Genomic DNA, 23314 nt, shown 5'->3' with positions numbered 1-23314 from the left:
TACAACGTTGAGTCAATGTCACATTATGACGGTGTTTTGATGTGGCTGGATCAAGGTTGATTTTACGTTGAATTTAAGTAGATCAACGGCAATTCAACGTATCAACCAGTTTTCAACATTGATCCAGCGGGACTATGCCTGCTGGGATTGGACTTGAAAATTGGATCAACGTCAAATAACAATGCTGTATCAACATCAGATAACAACATTGTATCAACCCCAGTTGTTAGACAATATCTTTGCATAAAAAGACATTAAAACGACCTGAAATGTTTTATTTTTATTCAAAAACACAGGTAAACAATTATAACGTATACTAAACAACATTTAGCTCCTAAACACATTTAGCTCCTAAGCGCCTGTTTTGTCTCATTTTTTCATTGCATTTAGCTCCTAGGCACATTTTGCTCTTAAGTATGTTACACGCTTTTGGTCTGAGTGTGTTTAACAGCATGACGTGTTTGATGGCTGAATATATGTAGGGTGTTTATGTTTGGCTTTTAGGTGAGGGTTACAACGGTTTAGCTACACACATATATAAGAAAGTCAGGGTCACCTCAGCCTGTTATGTTAATCTATCGATCCATAACAGGATACCATAAACCAACAACTTCATTAACTTTACTCACATATTTAGCTTGAATTAATTATCCTTATGTTAACTGACCTTGTGAGGAAGTTTAGTAGATTATATTTCTGAAAAACAAGTTGGGTAAAATCGCTAGTTCACTATATAGACACCAAACAACTATCATTTTTACTTTAAAGCACCATTTTTTATATTTTGATAAAGTTTGTTACAGTATTGATCCCAGCAGGCAAATTATGTTGTTTTAACGTTGAAACAACGTTGAACCATAACGTTGAGTAGACATTGAATAAACGTTGGATTTGAAAGTTGTGTCAACCTCAGATAACAACGTTGTATCAACATCAGAAAACAATGTTATATCAACCCCACCCAGCAGGAAATTAGCCTGGATGTGTTTAGCAGTAAGACACATTTGATGGCTAAATATATGTAGGGTAGAAATGTATGGCCTTTAAGTTAGAATTTCCAAGGTTTAGATTAGTATATAGAGTTATTTTCTTATATATAACAAAGTCACAGTCACCTCAACCTGTCTATCTATAACAGGTTACCAAGAACGTTTAACACCATCACATTTACAGTAACTTATTTATCCTAGTGTTAGCTGACCTTGCAAGTAATTCAGTTTATTGGAATGTATTTCTGAATAACAAGATAAGAAAATTCACTAGTTAACTAAAGACACAAAACAACTGTCACTTTTACTTTAAAACCATTTTGTTATTATTTTGATAAATTTAGTTACAGTATTGATAAACAAAGTATCACATTTTCAATAATTAATATTTTAAATTACAATCCATAACTGCAAGGTTGTGTCATTGACCAAAATACAACGTTGAGTCAACATCACATTATTACGGTGTTTCGACATGGCTGGATCAACATTGATTTGACATTGAATTTAGGTAGATCAACGGCAATTCAACGTATCAACCTGTTTTCAACGTTGATCCAACGCAACTATGCCTGCTGGGAATTATTACCCACGGCAACATATATACCATACAGCTGCCGTAAATTCTTGGCCTTTATATAAACAACATATCACCTTTTTAATAATTAATAATACTGACTCTACATGGACTCAATATAATTTAAATTATGATCCATTGTAGGGGTCCATGTTCCACCCTACCCAGGTTCTTCTAATATTTCACTTGTCACTGATTCATGGGAGAGGGAATATAACCACAAACTCACATATTCAGTTCCAAGTCTAAAGTCCCTTTATTAGGTCCAAACATTCAGCATTTATACACATTATCTACAGGGAATCTACAGTACCTGCATGCCACAGTGGCAGCAACTTATTTAAATACTAATTGCAATGCAATAGATGACTAGTGAGAGTTTCTTCTTATCAGTACTTATTAGGTATACCTATACAAAGGATGATAAATATTCATGCAAGACTGAAGCAAGTTGAATGCTAATATGCTGACTGATTATATAAACATAATATGTAAATGAGTGAGTTCATCACCTGCATTTAGTGGACTTTAACACCATGTGTAGGATCATGACGACCAAAATACAACGTTGAATCAACGTCACATTCCCTTAGCAAAATGAAAAGTGTGCAGCACATGTGCTGCAAATGTACCGCATATGTGTGGCACACTCTAGAGTGTGCAGTAGACAGCTTTGGGGAGTGTGCAGAAGTGTGCGGTAAAAAATCTTCCATAAGTACAGATAGTGTGCAGAAAGTATGCAAAAGACTTGGTATTTTAGATTAAAAACCTTATCATTTGATTATTTAATATGCACCAATACAAGATACATGTACATGCACTGCCATTGACAATTACACAAACAAAATACTTCAATACACATTTTACTTTATATCCATCAATTAGAAATAATCAATGCTTATATAAAATTTTAATTATTTTCATATATACACTGTAAGTGGCAAGTACACTATGATAAATAATACACTATTGTGAGCTATAGTGGGTATTTTTGTTGCAGGCCAGAGAGAAATCCAGACAAAATTTAAATCACCCTAGAGCAAATTGAAATCTATTCCTGTTTGGGAATATGCAGTTTTAGCTTTTCCTTTGAAAACAATTAAAATGCCAAAATTAGTCCAACAAACAAATGAATAACATTATGTAAAGCTAGTTATTAATTGTATTGTTCTAACAAAAAATGGTCTTTATTACCTCACTCAAAGTATGAGAATAGGTCAAGGGCAATATAAGTTTAACAACATCTAATAGAAAAATGCCTAATCAACCTTTTAAACTCATTCATTAAATCACAACTTTTGCAGTGCCATACCCACTATTAAAAAAATTATCAGGATGTATCAAAAACAGTCATGAAATCTAGGATTGTGGTAAATTAAACATGACTCCTACTAGTATAATCTTGACTTCGCTACATAGTTAATTTTCACAAAAAGATAAAAAACAGTATATAATGTATTTTTACCATTTTTATGATGATATTCACTTGCTTCTTATTTCTTCTATTATATTAAAAGTCAACCTTAACATTTAGTCTCTCATAAGTCCCTCATAAAGGATGGGAAGCAAGGACAAATTAATAATTTTAAAGATTTATCTTATTATAAATCATGCTCAATCACACTTAAAGCCTAAAGTTTAACAGTCAACTGATGTTAGAGAATGTCCTACGTACTCCACCAGCCATAACAACAGATTTAACTGTGAATTTCTTTTGTTAGCCTGGCACCTATTATTAGGTCACTATTCCTGTAGCTACAGTATTGTTACACCAATTACAGTAACCACCTATTTGGTGTTATCAGATATGTGGTATCCTGTCTATGGGACCATTCCCACAGATATTTTGATGGATCTATCCCCCTGGGAAGTCTCACTAAATTGCTATCAACAGAACCAGCTTAAATGTCTGTCACGCCTAGTAAAGCTGTTAGGAGGTAATTATCTTTACTCCCTAGCTGATTCGGTAAGCGTGACAGACATTTAAGCCTATTGAGCTGATAGCAATTTAACGTGAACCCCCAGGGAGTTAGGTCAAAGTATTAGATCTAAGTATGGGAACCCTGCATTGCCATAGATTTATATCAATCCATCTAGATCGACCTAACTCCCTGGGGGTTCATGCTTAATTGATGTCAGCCAAGCGCGCACGGTAGTTAATTACCCCCTTACAGCTTTTAGTAGGTGGGACAGATGCTTAAGCCGGCTAAGCTGACAGTAATCTAGTGAGATTCCCCACAGGGATAGATCGATCTAAAATCTGTGGGAATGGGGTCTAAGTCTTTGTTTATATGAGACGAGCAGCAAATGAGTGAAGGCTTAGTTTAAATTCAGGTGCATAGTGGAAGAATACAGAGTGTAGAAAAATTGGATTGAGGAAGGTATGTATTACAGTAATGCATTGGATCATTTGGGCATCTAATCAAATTGAAAATGAGAAAATTGATCTAATTTGTAGTGTACATTGTAAACATTATATCTATATTACATTTAATACGTTATAATTTATAAAGTATACTTCCCTTTTAGACAACAAAGAAACAAGGATACAGAATGCAATCACTGTTTAGTCTCTTCATTTCTTATAAAACAATGATCAATTGCTCATCAAAATGTTTCTTCAAATGCAGTTGAATCTAAAAAAAAATTACATTTCATTTAATTTTTGGTTTGTGGTTTATTAAATATTATCTATATAATTTTATCTGTCTCTTACTGTGTTACTTGAACAAATGCATATTTGTTGAAAAATTGTTTATTTCAGGTGATCCTAGAGAGTAGACAACATATGGAACCTGGCATGACAAGACTAGAAGTGACAGACTTTGCTGTGAATATCTATAGTTGGTGGCTCATTGAAACTCTCTCAAAGTGTACCAAAAAGTCAAGGACCTTTGTGATAAAGAAGTTACTACAGAGTTTTTTCAGCCCACAAGAACTGTCAGCAACAGTTTCTTTTGTGAAGGATTCTCTAGTTGAAAGAGCTGTGCAGAGTATGTTTTAAAAGAGAACAACACTAACTGCAAGTTGATTATATCATTCAACAATACTTTTTATGTACAGACACAGATGTGTCTGTACATATAGCCATCACCTGCGTCTGTCGTCGTCGCCATCATGCACTTTTACCGATAACACAATAAGTGGAAAACTGTTTTTGCTTTTGGCTCCAACTTACAGAACTGATGAATATTCATAATATGCAGGTCAAGTTCGAAAATAAGCATGTTCGGGCCATTTTCAGGGAAGTTATGCTGTTTTTTTCACTTTTTTCAGCATATATGCAGCACCGATAACACGATAGGTGGAAAAATATTTTACCTTTTGGCTTGAAACTTATAAAACTGATGAATATTTATAATATGCAGGTCAAGTTCGAAAATCAACATGATCGGGTCACTGGTAGGGAAGTTATGCTGTTTTTTCACTTTTTATGTACAGACACAGATGTGTCTGTACATATAGCCATCATCTGCGTCTGTCGTCGCCGTCGCCGTCATCGCCGTCGCCGTGCACTTTTACCGATAACACGATAAGTGGAAAACCATTTTGCCTTTTGATTTGAAACTTGCAGAACTGATGAATATTCATAATACGCAGGTCAAGTTCGAAAATCAGCATGATCGGGTCACTTTTAGGGAATTTATGCTGTTTTTATTTCAATTTTTTCAGCATATATGCAGCACCAATAACACGATAAGTGGAAAAACCATTGTACCTTTTAGCTTTAAACTGACAGAACTGATAAATATTTATAATAAGCAAGTCAAGTTTGAAAATCAGCATGATCGGGTCATTTTTATGTACAGACACAGATGTGTCTGTACATATAGCCATCATCTGTGTCTGTCGTCGTCGCCGTCGTCGCCGTCGTGCACTTTTACCGATAACACGATAAGTGGAAAACTGTTTTTTATTTCAGCTTGAAACTTACAGAATTGATGAATATTCATAATACGCAGGTCAAGTTCGAAAATCAGCATGATCGGGTGACTTGTAGGGAAGTTATGCTGTTTTTTCACTTTTTTCAGCATATATGCAGCACCAATAACACAATAAGTGGAAAACCCTTTTTACTTTTTGGCCTGAAACTTACAAAACTGATGAATATTCATAATCCGCAGGTCAAGTTCGAAAATCAGCATGATCGGGCCATTTTTAGGAGAGTTATGCTATTTTTTCACTTTTTTCAACATATATGCAGCACTGATAACACAATATAAGAAAAACAGATAGGCCAATTGTCATTATACTTACAGGAGTGGTCAATCTTACTAAAACGCAGGTTGAGTTCCAAAATCAGCATAATCGGGCCATTATTTTAGAAGTTATGCTGTTTTTTCACATTTCCTGAGATTCAATTGTTAGGCATGTTAACAGTCTCATTATTGAACTAATAAGATACGTAAAAGTGTTTGTTTGACATTTCCTGCATCTTTATGACACTGTTAGTTGATTATGTAAAAATGATGGTAAACTTGATATCGTGTATTGTGTAATTAAGTGTCAAAAATGGAAATAAACTCATATCATTGCAGTTTGTCAGATTCAATCATCTACTATCTTCAGAATCTCAGAATGGAGGAAATTGGACATTTAACACTGTTCTATTGATATTTTTCCCATCTCATCAATTTTCTTAGTTGGTCATATACAAATGGTAGTAAACTGTTTATTTTGTTTTATGTTAAAAAAGTGTTTTAAAAATGGAAGTAAACCCATTGCAGAACAGTGCTGTCATGTTTCAGCATATATGCAGCACCGATAACACGATAAGTGGAAAACCATTTTACCTTTTGCCTTGAAACTTACAGAACTGCTGAATATTCATAATACGCAGGTCAAGTTCGAAAATCAGCATGATTGGGTCATTTTTAGGGAAGTTATGCTGTTTTTCACTTTTTTCAGCATATATGCAACACTGATAACATAAGTGAACAAGGCAGCAAAGCTGTCAAATGTACAGACAAAAAACAGAAAATAAAGATGCAAAAAAGGTAATTTTCTCAATTTTGATGCAATGATAAATAATGCTTATAATAGCACTGTCAGTCACCACTGAATTTTAATCATGCACAACAGGTAACATGTCAATAACAGGAGCGAACCCAGAGATATTTTCTGACAGTATTCGAAAGTATCTTTTTTTGATCAATCCTCCATTTTGATGGTCTTCCAACAGAAAAAAATAGATACCAGTCAATATAAACTTAATAACCTGACTGTCTTCTGGAAGACCCAGAAGATGGTCTCAATCCACCCCTTCAATAAGATTACAGTTTCAGGACCATGAAAGTTCAAATTCACATGATGAAAGTCTCAATATTTGAATAAATATGTAAAAAATAGGTCATTTTGTCAATTTTGATTCAAAAATAAATAATACTGTCAATCAACACTGAATTTTAATCATGAACAACAGATAACATGGTCAAAAACAGTAGTGAACAGGAGAGATATTTTCTGACAGTATTCCAAATTATCTTTGTTGATCCACCCTCCATTTTTGATGGTATTCCAACAGAAATAATAGATACCCATCAATGTAAACATTAAAATCTGACCATCTCCCAGAAGGCCCAGAAGACAGTCTCATTCAGCCCCTGCAATAAGATTACAGTTTCAAGACCACAAGAGTTCAAATTCACATAATGGAAATCCCAATATGTGAAAAATGATAACAGTGCATAAAATAATATTACATAATGTTTAAAGACATAAAAACAAACACAACTGCTAATGTGGAAAAACAGAAAATGCACAGCACTTCTGGTGGATGGGAGTTGAAAGTGACATCTTGAAGATGCTAGTGTTTGAAAAATAATTAAAAGAAAAAATAAAACAATAAAACATAACAAAAAATTCCAATAAAGCTGCTATTCAAACTTTTAATCTAGCTGTATAATTACTAACATGATATGAATAACCCTATTGAGTTTGAGAATAGTAATGAACTGTTATTCATCTTTAGCATTAACGTAAGCGTTACACAAAATTTTTCTTTTGTAAAATTATTTTCAATATTAAATAACATTTACCTGCATAATAATCATCGATTCCTAATTATGTGACACAGTTAAGAGAGCTAAACCTATGGGACTTTACAATGAAATCTCAACGTGTGTTTTATGTAATCTCATTTAATGGCCACTTGAAAATTAATTAAGCAAATTACTTTACAACCCTGAAATAACTTGAAAATTAATTAAGCAAATTACTTTATAACCCTGAATTAACATACTGCCTGCTATCCATATACATTTATTGCACCATATAGCACTCTATAGAACTGCATTGGTTCCAAAACAGAAAACAATTACACTGGTTTTCCAACACAAGCTGCACTTCAGTCTTATGAAACTTTTCAGTAAGTTTGAGTATCATAAGTAACATGGTTTTCCCTTAATCGCTATCCTGGCAGCAGTGTCCAAAGTAGGGTTTTTCTTCAACTTTCATGCAATATAACAAAATACTTAACAGCACAATGTCCATCAATTAAAAAAAAAAAAGTATCATGGATATTCAGAAAATGTGATATGGAAAGGTCTCCAAGGCCATGGAAGTTCAGAGTCACACTTTCAAAATGCCAAAATGTAAACAAGAGATAACTGAAATGATTTTCTTTCCATTTTCAACACCTTTTTTTACATAAAACAAAATAATCAATTTACTGTCATTTTTAAATGATCAACTAGGAAAATTGCTGACAAAGGAAAAATATCAGTAGAACAATTTTAAGGCCACACTTATTTAATTTTATGGATGACATCCTGCGCGCGCACCGATTTTCGCCCGTTATCCGAAAAAAAAAAAAAAAAATCCCCCCCCCCCAGCCCCCAACGAAGTCGGTTGGCGCAAACGTCCTTAGTGAATTTGCCAGGAAATGAGCTTTCTGCGCATGCGTATTATCGCCACGTGGAAATGTGGCCGCTTTGCCGTCAAATTCATCTCTAGGATAACTTTCAAATTACACGACAATTAAAGTCATAAAGAGAACGGGTGCCGTCGTTTTGGATTGGTATGCCATTGATATTGGGCATGGAGATATCATCTTTTTACAATCGTGCGAAAGGCTGGCGGCCGCCAGCGATTATCGCCCGAAAAATTTCAGTGACATTCTGTACAAAGCAGCACAAAGGCTACCAGGTAGCGAAAAAAGGGTCGACAAGGGCGTCGAGGTATTTGGTGGGCTGAAGATCAGACAGGCCACCTGACAGTTTGGCCGTGTGAGTCGAAGTAGACAAAATGGCATCGTCCGAAATGACCTTTAATAGATTTGGTAGTATTAAGCATATCTTTGCATCATTTTTTTAAACATTTCTGTGAAGTGTTCAAAATGCTTTAATATTCTGAGAATACGAATAAAGACACACTGTTTGTTTGATATTTGTTTTATTGATTGCTATACCAACAAAATGCATGAAATAACCTTAATAGATTTTGTAATAAAAAGTATATCTATTCATGACTTTTTTTGTACATTTCTACGAAGTATTCACAATGCTTTAATATTTTGAGAGCATGGATAAAGACATATTGTTAGTTTGATACGTGTTTCTGTGGTAAAATTTGTGTTTCCAGCTGTGTACTGACAGCATTCCTTTACTTAAGCAGTATTTTTTTTTTTTTGGACCGTTTTTTTTTTTTTCGCCCTCTCGCACCGATTTTGGGGTACCCAGAGGATGTCATCCATAAAAATAAAAAAGTGTGGCCTAAATGTCACAATTTGCTCCATTTGGAGATTCTGAACATAGTGAATGATTGAATCTGACGAACTGCAATGATGAGTTCCTTTCCATTTTTGATACTTTATTACACAATGCACGATAATAGGTTTACCATCATTTTTATATAATCAACTAACAATATTGTTAAGCAGCAGAAAATGTCAAAACAACACTTTTACATATCTAATTAGTTCCATATTGAGACTGTTAACATGCCTAAGAATTAAATCTGAAGAAAACCACTTATATACACTTTATTTGCAAGATCAAATATCTTCTTTAATGAAGTATATTTCATGTTTTCTTTGCAGTTTATTGGTAAAGGACAATTGTTTATTTTTAAAGGTAAAGCTAAGACCATATCTTTTTTCAATATGGCTTCTTTATCCAAGATGGCTGCCATTATTTTAACAATTTTCGCAACTGAGGCACATGTTATATAATCAAGAATTATTTCAACCATGGTAAAATGCAATATTTCAAGAAATATAAATTCTCTTAAATATTTCCTACAATTTCATATCTGTAAAGAATATGATTAGGCCTTTTTCATTAGAGAAAAATCCAATGTGGCTGCCTTATACCCCTTACCATTACAAATCAAGGGTACCATGTGTACTTTACTGATAGTTGCAATCTCTTATTTAATGAAGTATATTTTCGGGTGGCAGTGATATAGATTTTAGAGATGACATCCAAAACTTGTCATTTCAAGATGGCATGTAATAAACTTTTTTTATATATATGGAGTGAATGTCATAAACTTTTAAAATTTAGGATGCTTAATTTAAGTGTGGGCTTGAAATAGGACATTACGATTTCGACCAACTTAGTGGATGATGCAATCTAAAGATTTCACGCTTCATGTCAGATTTACATAGGGTCGTACAAAGAAAACCCCAAGTCCACATAATGACCAGTTAAACGATTTATTCGTTGGCGTTTCTAAGTCTCCAACTCCTAACTTCTTGAAAATACATCTGCTCCATCTTTCCCAACCTCCTCTCCTTTCTATCCCAAAGGTATCAATTCTCATCGCTTATATACTAATTTCTTATTTTATGTGGATCTAAACATTAATTGCTTATAATTGTATACAGGCCCGTAGCCAGCAATTTCAGAGAGGGTGTTCGTTTTCTGAAAAAAAAATGGACCTTTTACCATAAAATCCTCAAGTACATAGGTCAAATTTTACCCAGAGTGGACCTTTTCCTAGCAAAAAGGGTGGTTCTTTCGAACCCCCCGAACTACCAGGCTACGGGCCTGGTATAGTTAAATTCTTCACATGAGCATAATACAAAGAGGCGGCCACAAAACTCAAGAGCTGTTGGACCACAAGAGGTTACATCATGTGACCTCATAAAATATCTTTTTTATCTTGATATCGGACACGACAGGCATGTATGTTACTATAATGTTGCCATGGAACATTACTTTTAACTTAACAATTAATATTAAGTTGGGCCTATTTAGATGATGTGGACCTTGAAAACTTGATTTCAGAGGTAAAACAGGATTACAAACAGATTTTTTAAATATAAAACACCTATCTAATGAAGGAATAATTGATTGAATTTTTTTCTTGTATGAATTTTTTGGCTCACAAATTAAAAAAAAATGTGGAATGTTCATCCATCATTCATGCCAAGTTCTCTCCAACTATAACATATTTCTACACCTCCGGATGCTGTCCTGACAGGTATCTTTTGGAATAAGGCTTGGAGAAGCTGATGGCCATACCAAACTAACCATGTTGTTAGCAGCTTTATAGTTCTCTTGGGGGGCATGCCTTTTTTGTCCATAAAAATGAGTTGCTATTAGATGTACAACCTGAATATGTAGGGACACTACATTGAACAATACCTTTTCCCTATATCTAGCACTGTTAAAGGGTCATAGAAAAACAACCAAGGACAATCTGTGGTCATGTGTGTCCATCTCTTAACATTATAAATCCTCCACCATCCTGCTGCCTTGTAAGGATACAATATGTTCTACAGGTTTCACCAGTTCAAATCAGCATAGTAGATACAGGGACAAGATCCACGTGTCCAAATAATACATCTCGAGAACCTTATGTTATGGTTCCTTCAGTACATTGCCCATGGGTGAAAAATCTTTTTGTGCTTGGTGATCAGATTTTCTTTTCCCAAAGGAGAGTGGAAACTAAAGGATCCGACGCGTCTCAGATTCCTCCTGAGGAAACATGGTGTTACAGTGGATTGGAGACTTGGAGCATTTAGAACTTGGGTATTTCGTTAAGCATATTGGTAAAGAGATCATGGGTATATTCCTCAGAAACTAGCCATACACATAGGTCACTGCAGGTTGCAAAAATTGGAGGGTTTCTTCCAATTTACACATTGATCTTTGTCTTACATGAAGCACTTATGGTCCACATGGATGTGGTTTGAGTACAGTTTATGAGCTTACTTGGGCGTAGTTTCATCAACTCTCCTTAGAAGCATGGGAAGTGCAAATGCTTGGCATTTTATAATATTTTCCAGCATGGAGGGGAATGTCACCACCTTACAGTTACATGGTATTGTGGAAGAGGCGCACATGATTTTTGTACAGCTATATGGATTTTTGGGTCTTTAGATATGACCAAAGGCCCTGCATATTTGCTTCTTGCAAAGCAGATCTTAGGTTTCTCCTCCCAACTGATGATGCTCTTCATTTCTATACTTTATGAGCTTTACCCTTACCAAAATATCAGGCCAGTTGCAAATTTGCTGCAATATTGCTGCAAATTGCAATTCCTTCCTTCGAATTTGCTGTAATATTAGTTCTGCAAATTAGCAGCAATAAAATTTTGCATACTAAACTTAATGATGTGGGACATAATAAACTGCTAAACAGCAAAATGCATAGTTGTTTCCACCATCTGTATTCCCAAAAATTAATTGCAACTAGAAAAGCACTCCGAGAGCGCAGACCTCCGCCAAGGCAGCAAGGTCTCCACCCAATACCGTTTCACTCCTATATTTTCATTCTATAATGATTTAGTTTTTTACTATTGATTGATTATTGATCCGGATCACCACCAAAAACTAATCATCTGTTCCTTGGCCCACTTCTGACAGCTCCTGAAAATTTCATCAAAATCAGCCCAGAACTTAATTTTTTTTTATTTTTCATTATTGATTGATTATTGATCCAGATCACCACCAAAAACTAAACACTTCTAAGTTAACCCATTTCTGACCTACCCTGAAAATTCCATCACAATTCATTCATAACTTTTTGAGTCATGTTGATGACAAACAAACAAAGAAACAAACAAAAAACAGGGGTGAAAACATAACCTCCTTGGCGGAGGTAACTAAAACACCAATTAATAAATGAAAAGTATCTATTGCATAGTTCAATAAATGTTGTTTGAAGTTTCAATAAAATATGAGTTTACCTTTGATTCCAAGAAATGAAATTTGCTTGGAATTGGAATTATTATTGTACAAAACCTTCGAGCTTCTTTTTGATAAACAAATAAATAGATAATGATGTTATTCTAGACATGTACTTTGACAACATAGTTGTTATGCTATAAAATACAATAGTCCAAGAACATACATATGAATGTGAAAAAACTTGTAAATAATTGACTGTGAATAAACATGCCATCTTAAATTTATCTGCAAAAAGTGAACAAATTCTCATATACCCATATATTGTAAAATAAAAATGAAATGTACTTCATCAAAGGAGATATTTCAACTTTTTATGAGATATACGTGACTTTGTTTCATATGAGGGTAATGATAAGGGATTTATGGTGGCCATTTTGGGTATTTCTACAAGCATAAAGCCTTCATTCTGTATATAGATAGTAAAAAATGCAGGAAGTTAGGGTAGAGCATCTATGTTTGATGAAATTTTGCTTCTAGAAGATTGAAAGAAATTCTGACGTAAAGAAAAGGGATTAAATTGCAAAATTGGTCAAATTTTGGCTGCCATCTTGGATAGAGTGGCCATATTGGATTAATAGGCAGTCTACATTTAACCTTTATAAAATTAAAACAAGTGTACTTTACCCATATGTTTTAAAATGAAAGTATACTATACTTCATTAAAAGAGATATACCAACTTTTGAAAATCAGCAAGTTGGATGATTCATATCATGGTAATGCAGCTAGACTGAATGGCAGCTTTAGTGGAATATTTTTGTAATTTTTTCTTTTTTAATTTTTCATTTTTTCAAACTGGCATTTTCAAGATATGACTCATCACTCCCATCCACCAGGAGCCCTGTACTGTTACTTTGTAACATTTTCTGTATTTTTTTAACTTACAAGAATGATTCTTAGGATTGACATACAGCCCAAATTAGAAAAACGGCTCTATTAAATTATATATATATATATATAATTTTTTTTTTTAGTTTAAGCAATTTTGTGAAATTTTCGCTTTATCTCATTCTGGCATTTCCTAAATATGAACTTTAACTCTTATCAGCCTAAAGCCTTAGGGACCATTTCCAGACCCTATCACGCTAACTGTGGATCGATCTATCTCCAAGGGAATTCTCACTAAATGCAATCAATGTAAGTGGCTTAGCTGTCTGTCATGCCTACTGAAACTGGCATGCCAGAATCCTAAGCCACTTAAGCTGAAAGCAATTTAGTGAGAAACCCCTTGGAGTTGGATTGATCCTGTCAGATTGATCTAGGTATGGGAACTCAGTCCAATGCTTGTTACACATTTTACTCTGATCCTAATCCACTGTTATGCAGAATTAGAATTTGATGTTGGCTATGTAGTTACAGTAAGGATAATACATCAGTGCATCAGAACTGACAGTGTCCTATTTTTTGCATTTTTATTTTCTGGTTTTTTGTCTGTACATTTGACAGCTTTCAAGCTATCAAACAGTAATGTGTATATTGAAATGAACGATGCTTTTTGTCCTCCACGTGGATGTTTAAGATTTGGATGTTTAGCATTGTGCACAGTGTGGTGAATTTGTAGGACTTTATGGTATACTCTTTTTTTAGATGCACGGACCAGGACAGGATGAGTAAAGAAGAGAAATATGGCTTGGATTTTGCTGATTTTGTTCGATCTTTTTAAATTGATTAATAAACCACAATATATTACTGTAATTTCTTGTTTGTTGTTGATTAACAGATTTAACAATATTTCTGTTTAATGACAGTACAGCTTCTAAAGGATAATTTTAACTTTTTTAATGTGCCTAATAAAATTTTAAGATGTTGACACGTCTTCAAATTTAACTCAAAACCTGTCTTTGTAGAATTAATATAAACTGATTGAAAAACGAGTGAGTAAAATTTAAATTGTGTTATAAAATATTTAAATTAGTGAGCAGGAAGCGTGCAAGAAGGTATGCAAAAAGTGCATAGGAGGTGTGCAAAAAGTACCCAGGAGGTGTGCAAGAAGTATGCCGGAGGTATGCAAGAAGTGTGCTGGTTGTGGTGTTGGGGGTGTGCAGGAAGTGTGCGGGAGATGTGCAAGGAGTGTGTAGGAGGTAAATATTTTACCATACATACAGTATGAGGTGTACTTCGCATATGCAGAAACAGTGTGCGGGACGCTTCAAATTTTGCTTAGGGTTATGATGGCATTTTGATGTGGCTGGATCAACATTGATTCAACATTGAATTTAATCATTGTAGATCAATGCCTCAACCTGTTTTCAACATTGATCCAATGTCACTATGCCTACTGCATGGGTTCTTATTGATATATTTCAAAGAAAAGGTGAATTTGTAACATTCATCATCATATGCATAACATATTACACTTTACACTGATCAAATAGCTATACTGGCATATTCCGTTACCCTTGTAACATATAATAAACACACTACTTAATATAATAGCCCACATTGATATAAATCTTGGTGATAATTAACATTGTACAGTTATAAAGGTATTACAGATAAACTAATTAGTAATAATTTCTTACTGAATCTGATATGGTTGAAAGTTATCCTTTTTGGCTGTGTAAGGTGAATACATACAATATTTTTCAAAGAAGAGGTGACTTGTAATACTCATATGATAAGATATTTCACTTGACCAGCCAGGCTATAAAACAGTTATGGCCCATGCTGCATAGTGCATGCTAGTGTTGTCTTCCACGCCATCTCCCAATCCATCTAGCCCCTTAAGGTCACCCCTGACCAGCTGGTTGATGGCCAAGTTGAAGGCATTCAACATGTTGAAAGTCATAACCTGCAATTTTGAGCATGTCAATATTACATTTACCTGGGTAGAAAGTGAGGAAATGCAAAGAAACTATAATCTTCACATAAAATGTAACTTGGTTTGTAAGAAAACAACCTAATTGTCATATTTATTCTTTGTGGGCCAATAAACAATGTAAATGTACAAAAAATGAAATATTTTGACGTGAATTACTATACCTCACTCAATTATTCAAAACAACTACTTTGTAAAATGTCGTTATTAACTCTACTGTAGTAAAAAGTTTTTATGTACAGACACAGATGTGTCATACCCAAACTCGAGCTCATGTCTTTGCAATTATCCCTGACTATGACGAGACCTCCTGATCACGTAAATTGAACGATGACATGTTTATCAGATTAATGGCCAATTAGGTCTTTAATCAGATACCGTGTAGGAAAGACACAGCAGAAAACTTCTAAGAGTAAAAAGCTTTGCATTTATTCATGTTGTTTAATGCAATCTGTTTGCAAAATATCCTCTTTGGGTTTGGTAGCACTGATCCTCGTTGTGTTCGTCTAAAATGGAATACAGTAAGGAATACAGCTAATATATTATTGCAAGTACTGGTACTGGATATTTTCAATTAGCGGGAAATTTTCGTCGGAAACCGCCGCACATTCTGTTTGTTAATAAATATGTGTGCCCTACACGCATATCAATGATCAATGTTTTTAAATGAAAGTTTAATTCAGTTTCAATTTTACCTTCTAAGCAAACGCTAAATGAATTTCACAGCAAGTAAATTCCCCTAAAATAAAGGGTCTTTTATTTATTTTATTCTCGTGAAGCAGGCAATAATATGTTAAATACAATCCATATATTCATATTCTTCTAAAGTATAAAAGCATTTATCAAAGAACATTCTTTTTGAAAAACGGGTTTATTTCAACCTACCTGTGAATACCAGCAAGGATATGATGATAAAAAAATAACATTGTATTTTAATATCACATTATATTATATTATAAAGTATTAATATTATTATTATTAAATTTGCAACCCGAGGGTTGGATAAATGGATTCTTTGTATCATAGTTGAAGAAGTAACTAATGAATATTAAAAGAATATATTTACATTAAAAGACTATATTAAAAGAAATACATTAAAAGAATATATTAAAAGAATATATTTGCATTAAAAGAATATATCTACATTCTTGCGTTTAAATGATATGGCCATTTGCTTTGTTATTTCGCATATTTAATCGCATATTACCTGTCCTAGAACAGTCCCATGTTGTGCCAGCAATTTTCTGCATGAATTGCTTTCATGAAATTGTCAAAGGATCTCAGAGACTGTTGTGTCATCCATATACTTATGGCACAGAGATTCACAGGAATTGCAGTGGGCCAAAATGCGTCTTTAATATACGATTTCCTTCGGGAAACCTTATCGATAATAACTTTTGTGCCACAAAGCGAAGAACTAAATATGCAAGAACAAAATGTTTAAATAGGATATTTGCTGAGCAGAATGGCTTCTTCAGTTGGAAAGGATGATTAAAAGATAATTCCTTTCCGTGACCGTGCAATTTTAACTTATTACCATTATGATGGAATTCAATTAGATATAGCTTTAACAAATTATATACTAAATTAGGCCAGTATAACCTTTTCTTTCTGTTAAGAATTCAAAGCCGTGATGGCAGTATCACTGTATTAGTAAATACTGACCCAGATCCAAACAGTTACTCCCGTCTTAACTTACTAAAACATGAAATAAGCTGAAAGTGCATAATCAAGCACATACGCGCACACACACACACATACACAACACGTATCCTTACACACAGGCATACATACACACCCACACGCACATACAACATGCATATGCACACACAACAAGCATACACACGTGTGTACACGCATAAATGTAAATGACGTTTATTGAAGATACATGAACAAATTTGCAAAGTTGTACAAAATTACAATTATCATTTCTTCTCTTTTTGCAAACCCAACGACTAAGTATGTTTTGCGACATCTGTAAATGATGGTTCATTTTATCTTTTTTGTCCGTTTTTGATGCAAGAGCATAAAGGATTTTTATGGGTTTCAGTGCGGATATTAACTGACGTGAACAGTCTTCACCACATTGATTGTACCTTTTCTTTTTTCTGTTTGTATAAAATATTTTTAAACCACGATGAACAGCTAATCGAAACTTATTTTGAAGTGCTGTATTTTATTCGAGAGCAAAATATTATCAATATTCTGTATGTTTACTTCAGAAAATGGTGCCTTGTTATTCAACCGCGATTATAATTGTTTTTCACTATTGTTTTTAAATATATTGTAAGTTGTTGTTGGTGGTGATGGTTATATTATTTAATTAATCAAGAAAAGATCAGAGTCTGGGAAGCGAATGCGTTTCTTTTATAAAATCTGCATACAGGTTTAATCGGGGTGATAGAAAGGAAAACTAAACTATGGAGTAAGCCTTATGAGATTTCTTCAATAGAAATTAAAACACGGCAGCAAATTGGTCAAATGTACAGCAAGAATCAGAAAATAATAATGCACAAAAAGTTTTTTTTTCAATTTCAATTACATAATATTTAACAGTACAACAGGTAATACGGACATTAAGAATAAGCACTTAGCCTTAGGCCCATTAAATTTTAAATTTACACACTGAAAATCTTCATATGTGAAAAATGAACATTTCACATAAAACTTCATGAAAAAGAAATTTATCAGGGTTATTTCCCCACACATCTTCATATGTGAAAAATGAACATTTCACATAAAACTTCATGAAAAAGAAATTTATCAGGGTTATTTCCCCACACAGGCTGTATTCAAAGCCTAAAAATCAATCATGTACATGCTGCTTATGGTGGTAGTGCACAAAGTAAGATTTTTGTCAAATTTGCGACTATACTTCATAATGCTCAAAAGCAAAATCAACACCTAATTTTAATCATGCTTATAAAGTAACACGGACATTAAGAAGATGTAAATGGCACAAGGCATCAGCCCCACGAGAGTTCAAATTCACACATTAACGATACCAGAATGAGAAAATTGAGAATTACAGAAAAAATTCATGATAAATAATTGAATCAACTGCGGTTTTCCAGTTTGAGCTGTATGTTAATCGTAGGAATAATTCTTACAAATTAGAAATTCATAAGAATTAACATGATTTTCCGTAGAATTTGCGGTGGAAGAAAAGAAATTTATTTATTTATTTATTTATTTATTTATTTATTATTATTATTTTTATTTATTTATTTTATTTTATTTTTTTGTCAATTTCGATGCAATGTTACAAAGTGATAAACAGCAGCATTAATAATAAGGACAGTTGGGTCGGTGCCGACCTGCCATCCCATAAGGACACTTGCAAGGGGGTAGTCGAGGAAATAGCACCTTCCTTAGGGAGGGAGATGAAAGAAACTGGGTAGGGGTCCCCTATTCCTTTCCCAGCTTGCAGACTCCAGCTGACTAGGAGAGAGAATCTTTGCTGAGTATGGAGCAGTAGGACTGCAAATTGCCAGACATACGCGCTTGCAGGAGCCCTAGACATAGTTGCACCACAAAAAGCTACCATTCTGCTGCTATTGGCTTCACCGTTATCTTGACACGGGGAGCTTCCGGGGTGCTACACATGTACATGTACAAGGATGCCCCGTGGATGCAGTTAAACGTCTTACCAAGGTTCGTGATTAACAGCATAATCACCACCAATTTTTAATTATCAACTTATCATACACTGGACATGAATACTCAGAAAATGTAACAACCATACGGCTTCATGTCCGTAAGGGTTTTAAGTCCCGTGCTGAAATGCCAATATGCATTTCGTAGAAAAAAAAGAATCCAATCAGGGTGGTTTTCCAATAAACGCTGCATTTCAGTCTAAAGAATCATTTCTGTAAGTTTGAGAAAAATAAGGTACATACTTTTCTCTAAATCGTTATTTTGACAGTAGTGCTCAAAACAGGAATTTCCACAATTCTCATGAAAAGAATAATCACCACCAATTTGAAATAATATGATATAAGCATCATGGCAATTCGAAAAATTGACTAGAAATGGAAGTTCATAGTCACACTTATAGATTAACCTTTCGTGATAAAAGATACAAATTATAGCTAGCATAGTTTGATTTTGCAGTATACCAAGTTCTAGGGAAGATCCACGTATTATTTCATTTCTAATATAATACAATGCCCATATTTGGGCTACTTTTGATAATAAGGTCTGTTTCAGTTTTCCAGGTAAGTGGATGTATATTCTTGCTTTAAACCATAGCATTTAAAGTATAAATACTACAGAATACAGAAAGGTAAATTGCATAAATAAAACCGTTCTGACAAACTGAAATATTTATAGTAGCTACTAAATTATTAGTATGTAGCTGCTGAAGCATTAATATGCATGCGCAGCAACTGAAGTATTTAAAAGTGTAAACTAATGAAATATTAGTATGAAGCTCCTGAAATATTTTGTAGCTACTGAAGTTTTATAGTACAATGTAACTACTGAAGTATAGTTCTATGTAGCCACTGAAGTATTATTTTGTACAATATAATGCAACTACTGATGTATTTATATGTATAAATATATACATATACTGAAGCAGTTAATATTGTGGACTGCAGGCTTTGTCAAGGACCTACGCTGATTGGCTGATTTCACACACAAAAAAAATCAAAATTTGGTATCTACTAAAAAGGCCGTGAATATTAGAAGCTAATAATATTGTAGAAAGTTAATATATATTCATCCTCAATTTAAGTAGACCAGTACTATATATATATATATATATATATATATATATATATATATATATATATATATATATATATATGTTTCAAGTCATAATAAACTTTTAAGCTGAAATTCTTCCGAGAAAAAGGCCCTGTTGTTTGGTTGATAATTGTTCAGTATGACGCCCAGTAGCTATCTGAATTTAAAACAGCTATTTTACTATATGTGGCTATCTACAGTCTATATATCATTGGACGTTTTAAAATTTCTCTGCAACCGCCGGAAGAAACTGTGACAGTCGTAACGAAAACGCACGTGAATAAAAGTATACAGCACTGGGTTGACGGCATTGTTAAAGTAAATGAAATGTGAACACAGTTGCTGCAGGGCCCGCATCCAGTGCCGCCCATCATGGGCAAAGTCAGGTGAAAACATTTCAGCAAACTTTATTACCCAGAAGGGAATCCAGGAAGAAATGAATACTACCATCACAATAAGGAGCATCTTGGCCCCCCTTGGTCCGATGGGTTTTGTCCTCATTTGTGGTACTGCTAACGAGTCAGAACGTATTCGTTTAAAGCACCCGGCCACATTTTTATGTTTCCGCAGTATTGAAGCATTTTTGCCATTGCTCTCATTGTTTCTGGAGCTACTTAGGCTTGTGAGGCTGGGTTCTTTTGTCATGTGCGTGGGCAGCCGCTTGATTTCCTCTAAAGGCTCAATGCAAGAAAACTGCACCATCGAATAAGTCTCGCGATTTTCAGGTTTATATTCCTTGAAAGAATCCTTGCACATTTTGTCTACAGACCACGTGCGTCTTCGCCCCCTATTAATGCACTGAAATCGCGCGCTTGCCGAAGAATTTACGAACGTCACCGATAAGCTCGAGGCGCGAACTCGCGCGTTTTTCCGCTTGGCGTCTTCACTAGACATTTTTACGTGCCCTACAGGTGTTAATGGAGTATGTGAGTCTTGTTGAAAATCAGATAGGCTTGTATTAAGACTGCCGGTCGCTCTTAAAGTTTCACTCGAATGCTCTTGGTGTTTTCTCAGAAGAAAGGGTTGGGAAAATTGCCGAGACCGAGAGCGGGGCTTGTGTTTCTTCATCGGTGATTCTTTTTCTACTACATGACATGAAAATTCGCTGCTAGGTGGGTCATAGTCAAACAGACGTATTTTACTGACAAGTTTTCTGTGTTTCATTACTGTTTTTCCAATGATGATGTATAAAACAGAACTTATTACAAAGCATGTAGTAAACATAACAAATTCAATTCCACCAAAGATGGTCATAATTAATGAACCCTGATAGACGTCACTGTAATCACACAATTCCGCGTAGTATTCCTTTGAATGCACTACCAACAAGACCGTATGGACACCGTAAAACTCGAGTAAAGGCAAGCTGAAGTTCACGCCAAAAACAACGCATGCCGTAATCATTTTACGAGTTCTCCGAAAAGCGTTGGCGAATTTTAGCGGTTTCCGCACTGCGTAGTAGCGGTCAACGCCCACAGAGAGCAACACAGTGCCTTGAACGGCCATGATGACGTGGATGAAATACTCAAAGGTCTTACAGAGCGGTACGTTGGTCTGATGATAGCCCTGGAGGTTCTTGGCTATTATGTATGGATGCAGTACAAGGCAAGCAGTCAGATCCAGTACTCCTAATGTTAACATATAAATATTTGCCGTGGTTCGGTGTTTCTTACAACAAAAAACAACAACTACCAAAAGGTTGCCGACAGTGCCCATTATCATCATTGTAACCATAAACATCACTGTCGGTACCATACAGTATTCACACTTGTACGGAGCGGTGGTTGCGTTGTCCTTTTCAGGAACGGTTAATGTCCAGTTAGCCATTGTAGTGGTTAGATTAAGAATCAGCCCATCAAGGTTTCCGTTCACGAGCACGGCACTCCCCCCAGTGTGCCACGGTGTGGAGGGACGGTCGACAGGCATGCTGTAGGCATTATCTACGCAGGTGATTTTTTCAGTCCGTTGATAACAAATTATTTTTGCTTCAATTTAAGAATGATTGTCAATGTATTGCTTTTCTGCTGCCTTCCAACACCTTTCTGTTAGAGACATAAAATTAAGCGTACCTCCTAACTTGTTCAGTTAAGCCGTATGTGCAAGTACATGAAGACATTGGCAGTCTTGCTTCTGCATAAAAAGTTTACATACAGAATAGGCAGATCATGTACAATCTTACCAAAAACTATCACCCAAACATGTCCCGCGGAGAGATGTGGAGCATGGTTTCGGTGCTGTGCTTCGTGTATATTGGTGTACTCTACTCTTAAGTCCAATGTAAGCCTCTCATTCTTCTGAAGACGCCTCGCATTTAACAAGGTGTATCAGCTGCTACATAAATGACAAAAAGAACTGTCCACATCTCAATATATATGAAATTGCAATAATGTATGGAGCCCACAGCAACTGCAACTCTTACTTTGTTTTCACTACAGAAACACCTACCATATTCTGTATATGCTCTACATCTGAGGGCAGACTAATACCCATCAATCTAAGCCTTGGGCCGTCTTTCTTCAACAAAACAATTGTAGCCATAGTAACAAGCCTCTTTGCTTATCGTTGTATGTTGTGGAGGCCACAGAAGTGAACTTCTGATTTGCGTATTGGAGGCAAATATGATTTATCATTAAGATATTTGTTCAACAGCGAGTTCAACTGCCACAGTGCACGCCACTGTGGCGTTAGTCAGCCTACGTGTTATGAACCTTTTACACATAATATTATGTGACCAATGTCTCTTCTAGAAATTTAGTAAAGTTTACTTCAAGCTTGGGCCCGGAATGGGACATTACTTTTTAACTTACTTAGCACAAAAAAAGCAATCCAAAGATCCAAAGGTTTGTGTTAGACTTCCGCTCGGTAACTCAGAAAAAATTAACATAATAACCAGTGATATGTTGACACTGGGTAATTACATCGTGATGTGAAGTCTCCAACCTCCCGGTTCAAACAACACAGAGTCCAGCCATATATTTCCGGCGGACCTGGTACGTGTATTTTAAAACTGAGGGTCTGGCGGACTCGCTGTCATGAGGGACTTCCT

At 34.9% G+C, this 23314-nt stretch overlaps 1 protein-coding gene and 1 long non-coding RNA gene across 2 annotated transcripts; one reads left to right on the top strand and one right to left on the bottom strand.

Moving 5' to 3' along the window:
- Nucleotides 1-3868: 3868 nt before the first annotated feature.
- On the top strand, nt 3869-14396 carry LOC106173398 (uncharacterized). The gene is made up of 3 exons (XR_015334771.1): nt 3869-3947; nt 4331-4559; nt 14289-14396. It is a non-coding gene; the product is annotated as an uncharacterized LOC106173398 (long non-coding RNA).
- A 5987-nt stretch (nt 14397-20383) lies between these two features.
- On the bottom strand, nt 20384-23310 carry LOC147761856 (uncharacterized). The gene has a single exon (XM_087013816.1). It carries the CDS (start codon nt 22192-22194, stop codon nt 20470-20472), a length of 1725 nt encoding a protein of 574 aa, XP_086869942.1. The 5' UTR covers nt 22195-23310; the 3' UTR covers nt 20384-20469.
- Between the last annotated feature and the right edge of the window lie 4 nt (nt 23311-23314).

The sequence above is a fragment of the Lingula anatina genome, chromosome 5 (assembly GCF_051362555.1).
Source record: "Lingula anatina isolate TDL-2025a chromosome 5, LinAna3.0, whole genome shotgun sequence".
In the NCBI taxonomy this organism is placed as follows: domain Eukaryota; kingdom Metazoa; phylum Brachiopoda; class Lingulata; order Lingulida; family Lingulidae; genus Lingula; species Lingula anatina.
The sequence above is the reverse complement of the archived record's forward strand: the minus strand, read 5'-3'. Positions and strand labels throughout refer to the sequence as shown.

Excerpts from the sequence above, each read along its gene's own strand:
- LOC147761856 (XM_087013816.1), bottom strand. The coding sequence starts at position 22,194 with ATGCCTGTCGACCGTCCCTCCACACCGTGGCACACTGGGGGGAGTGCC.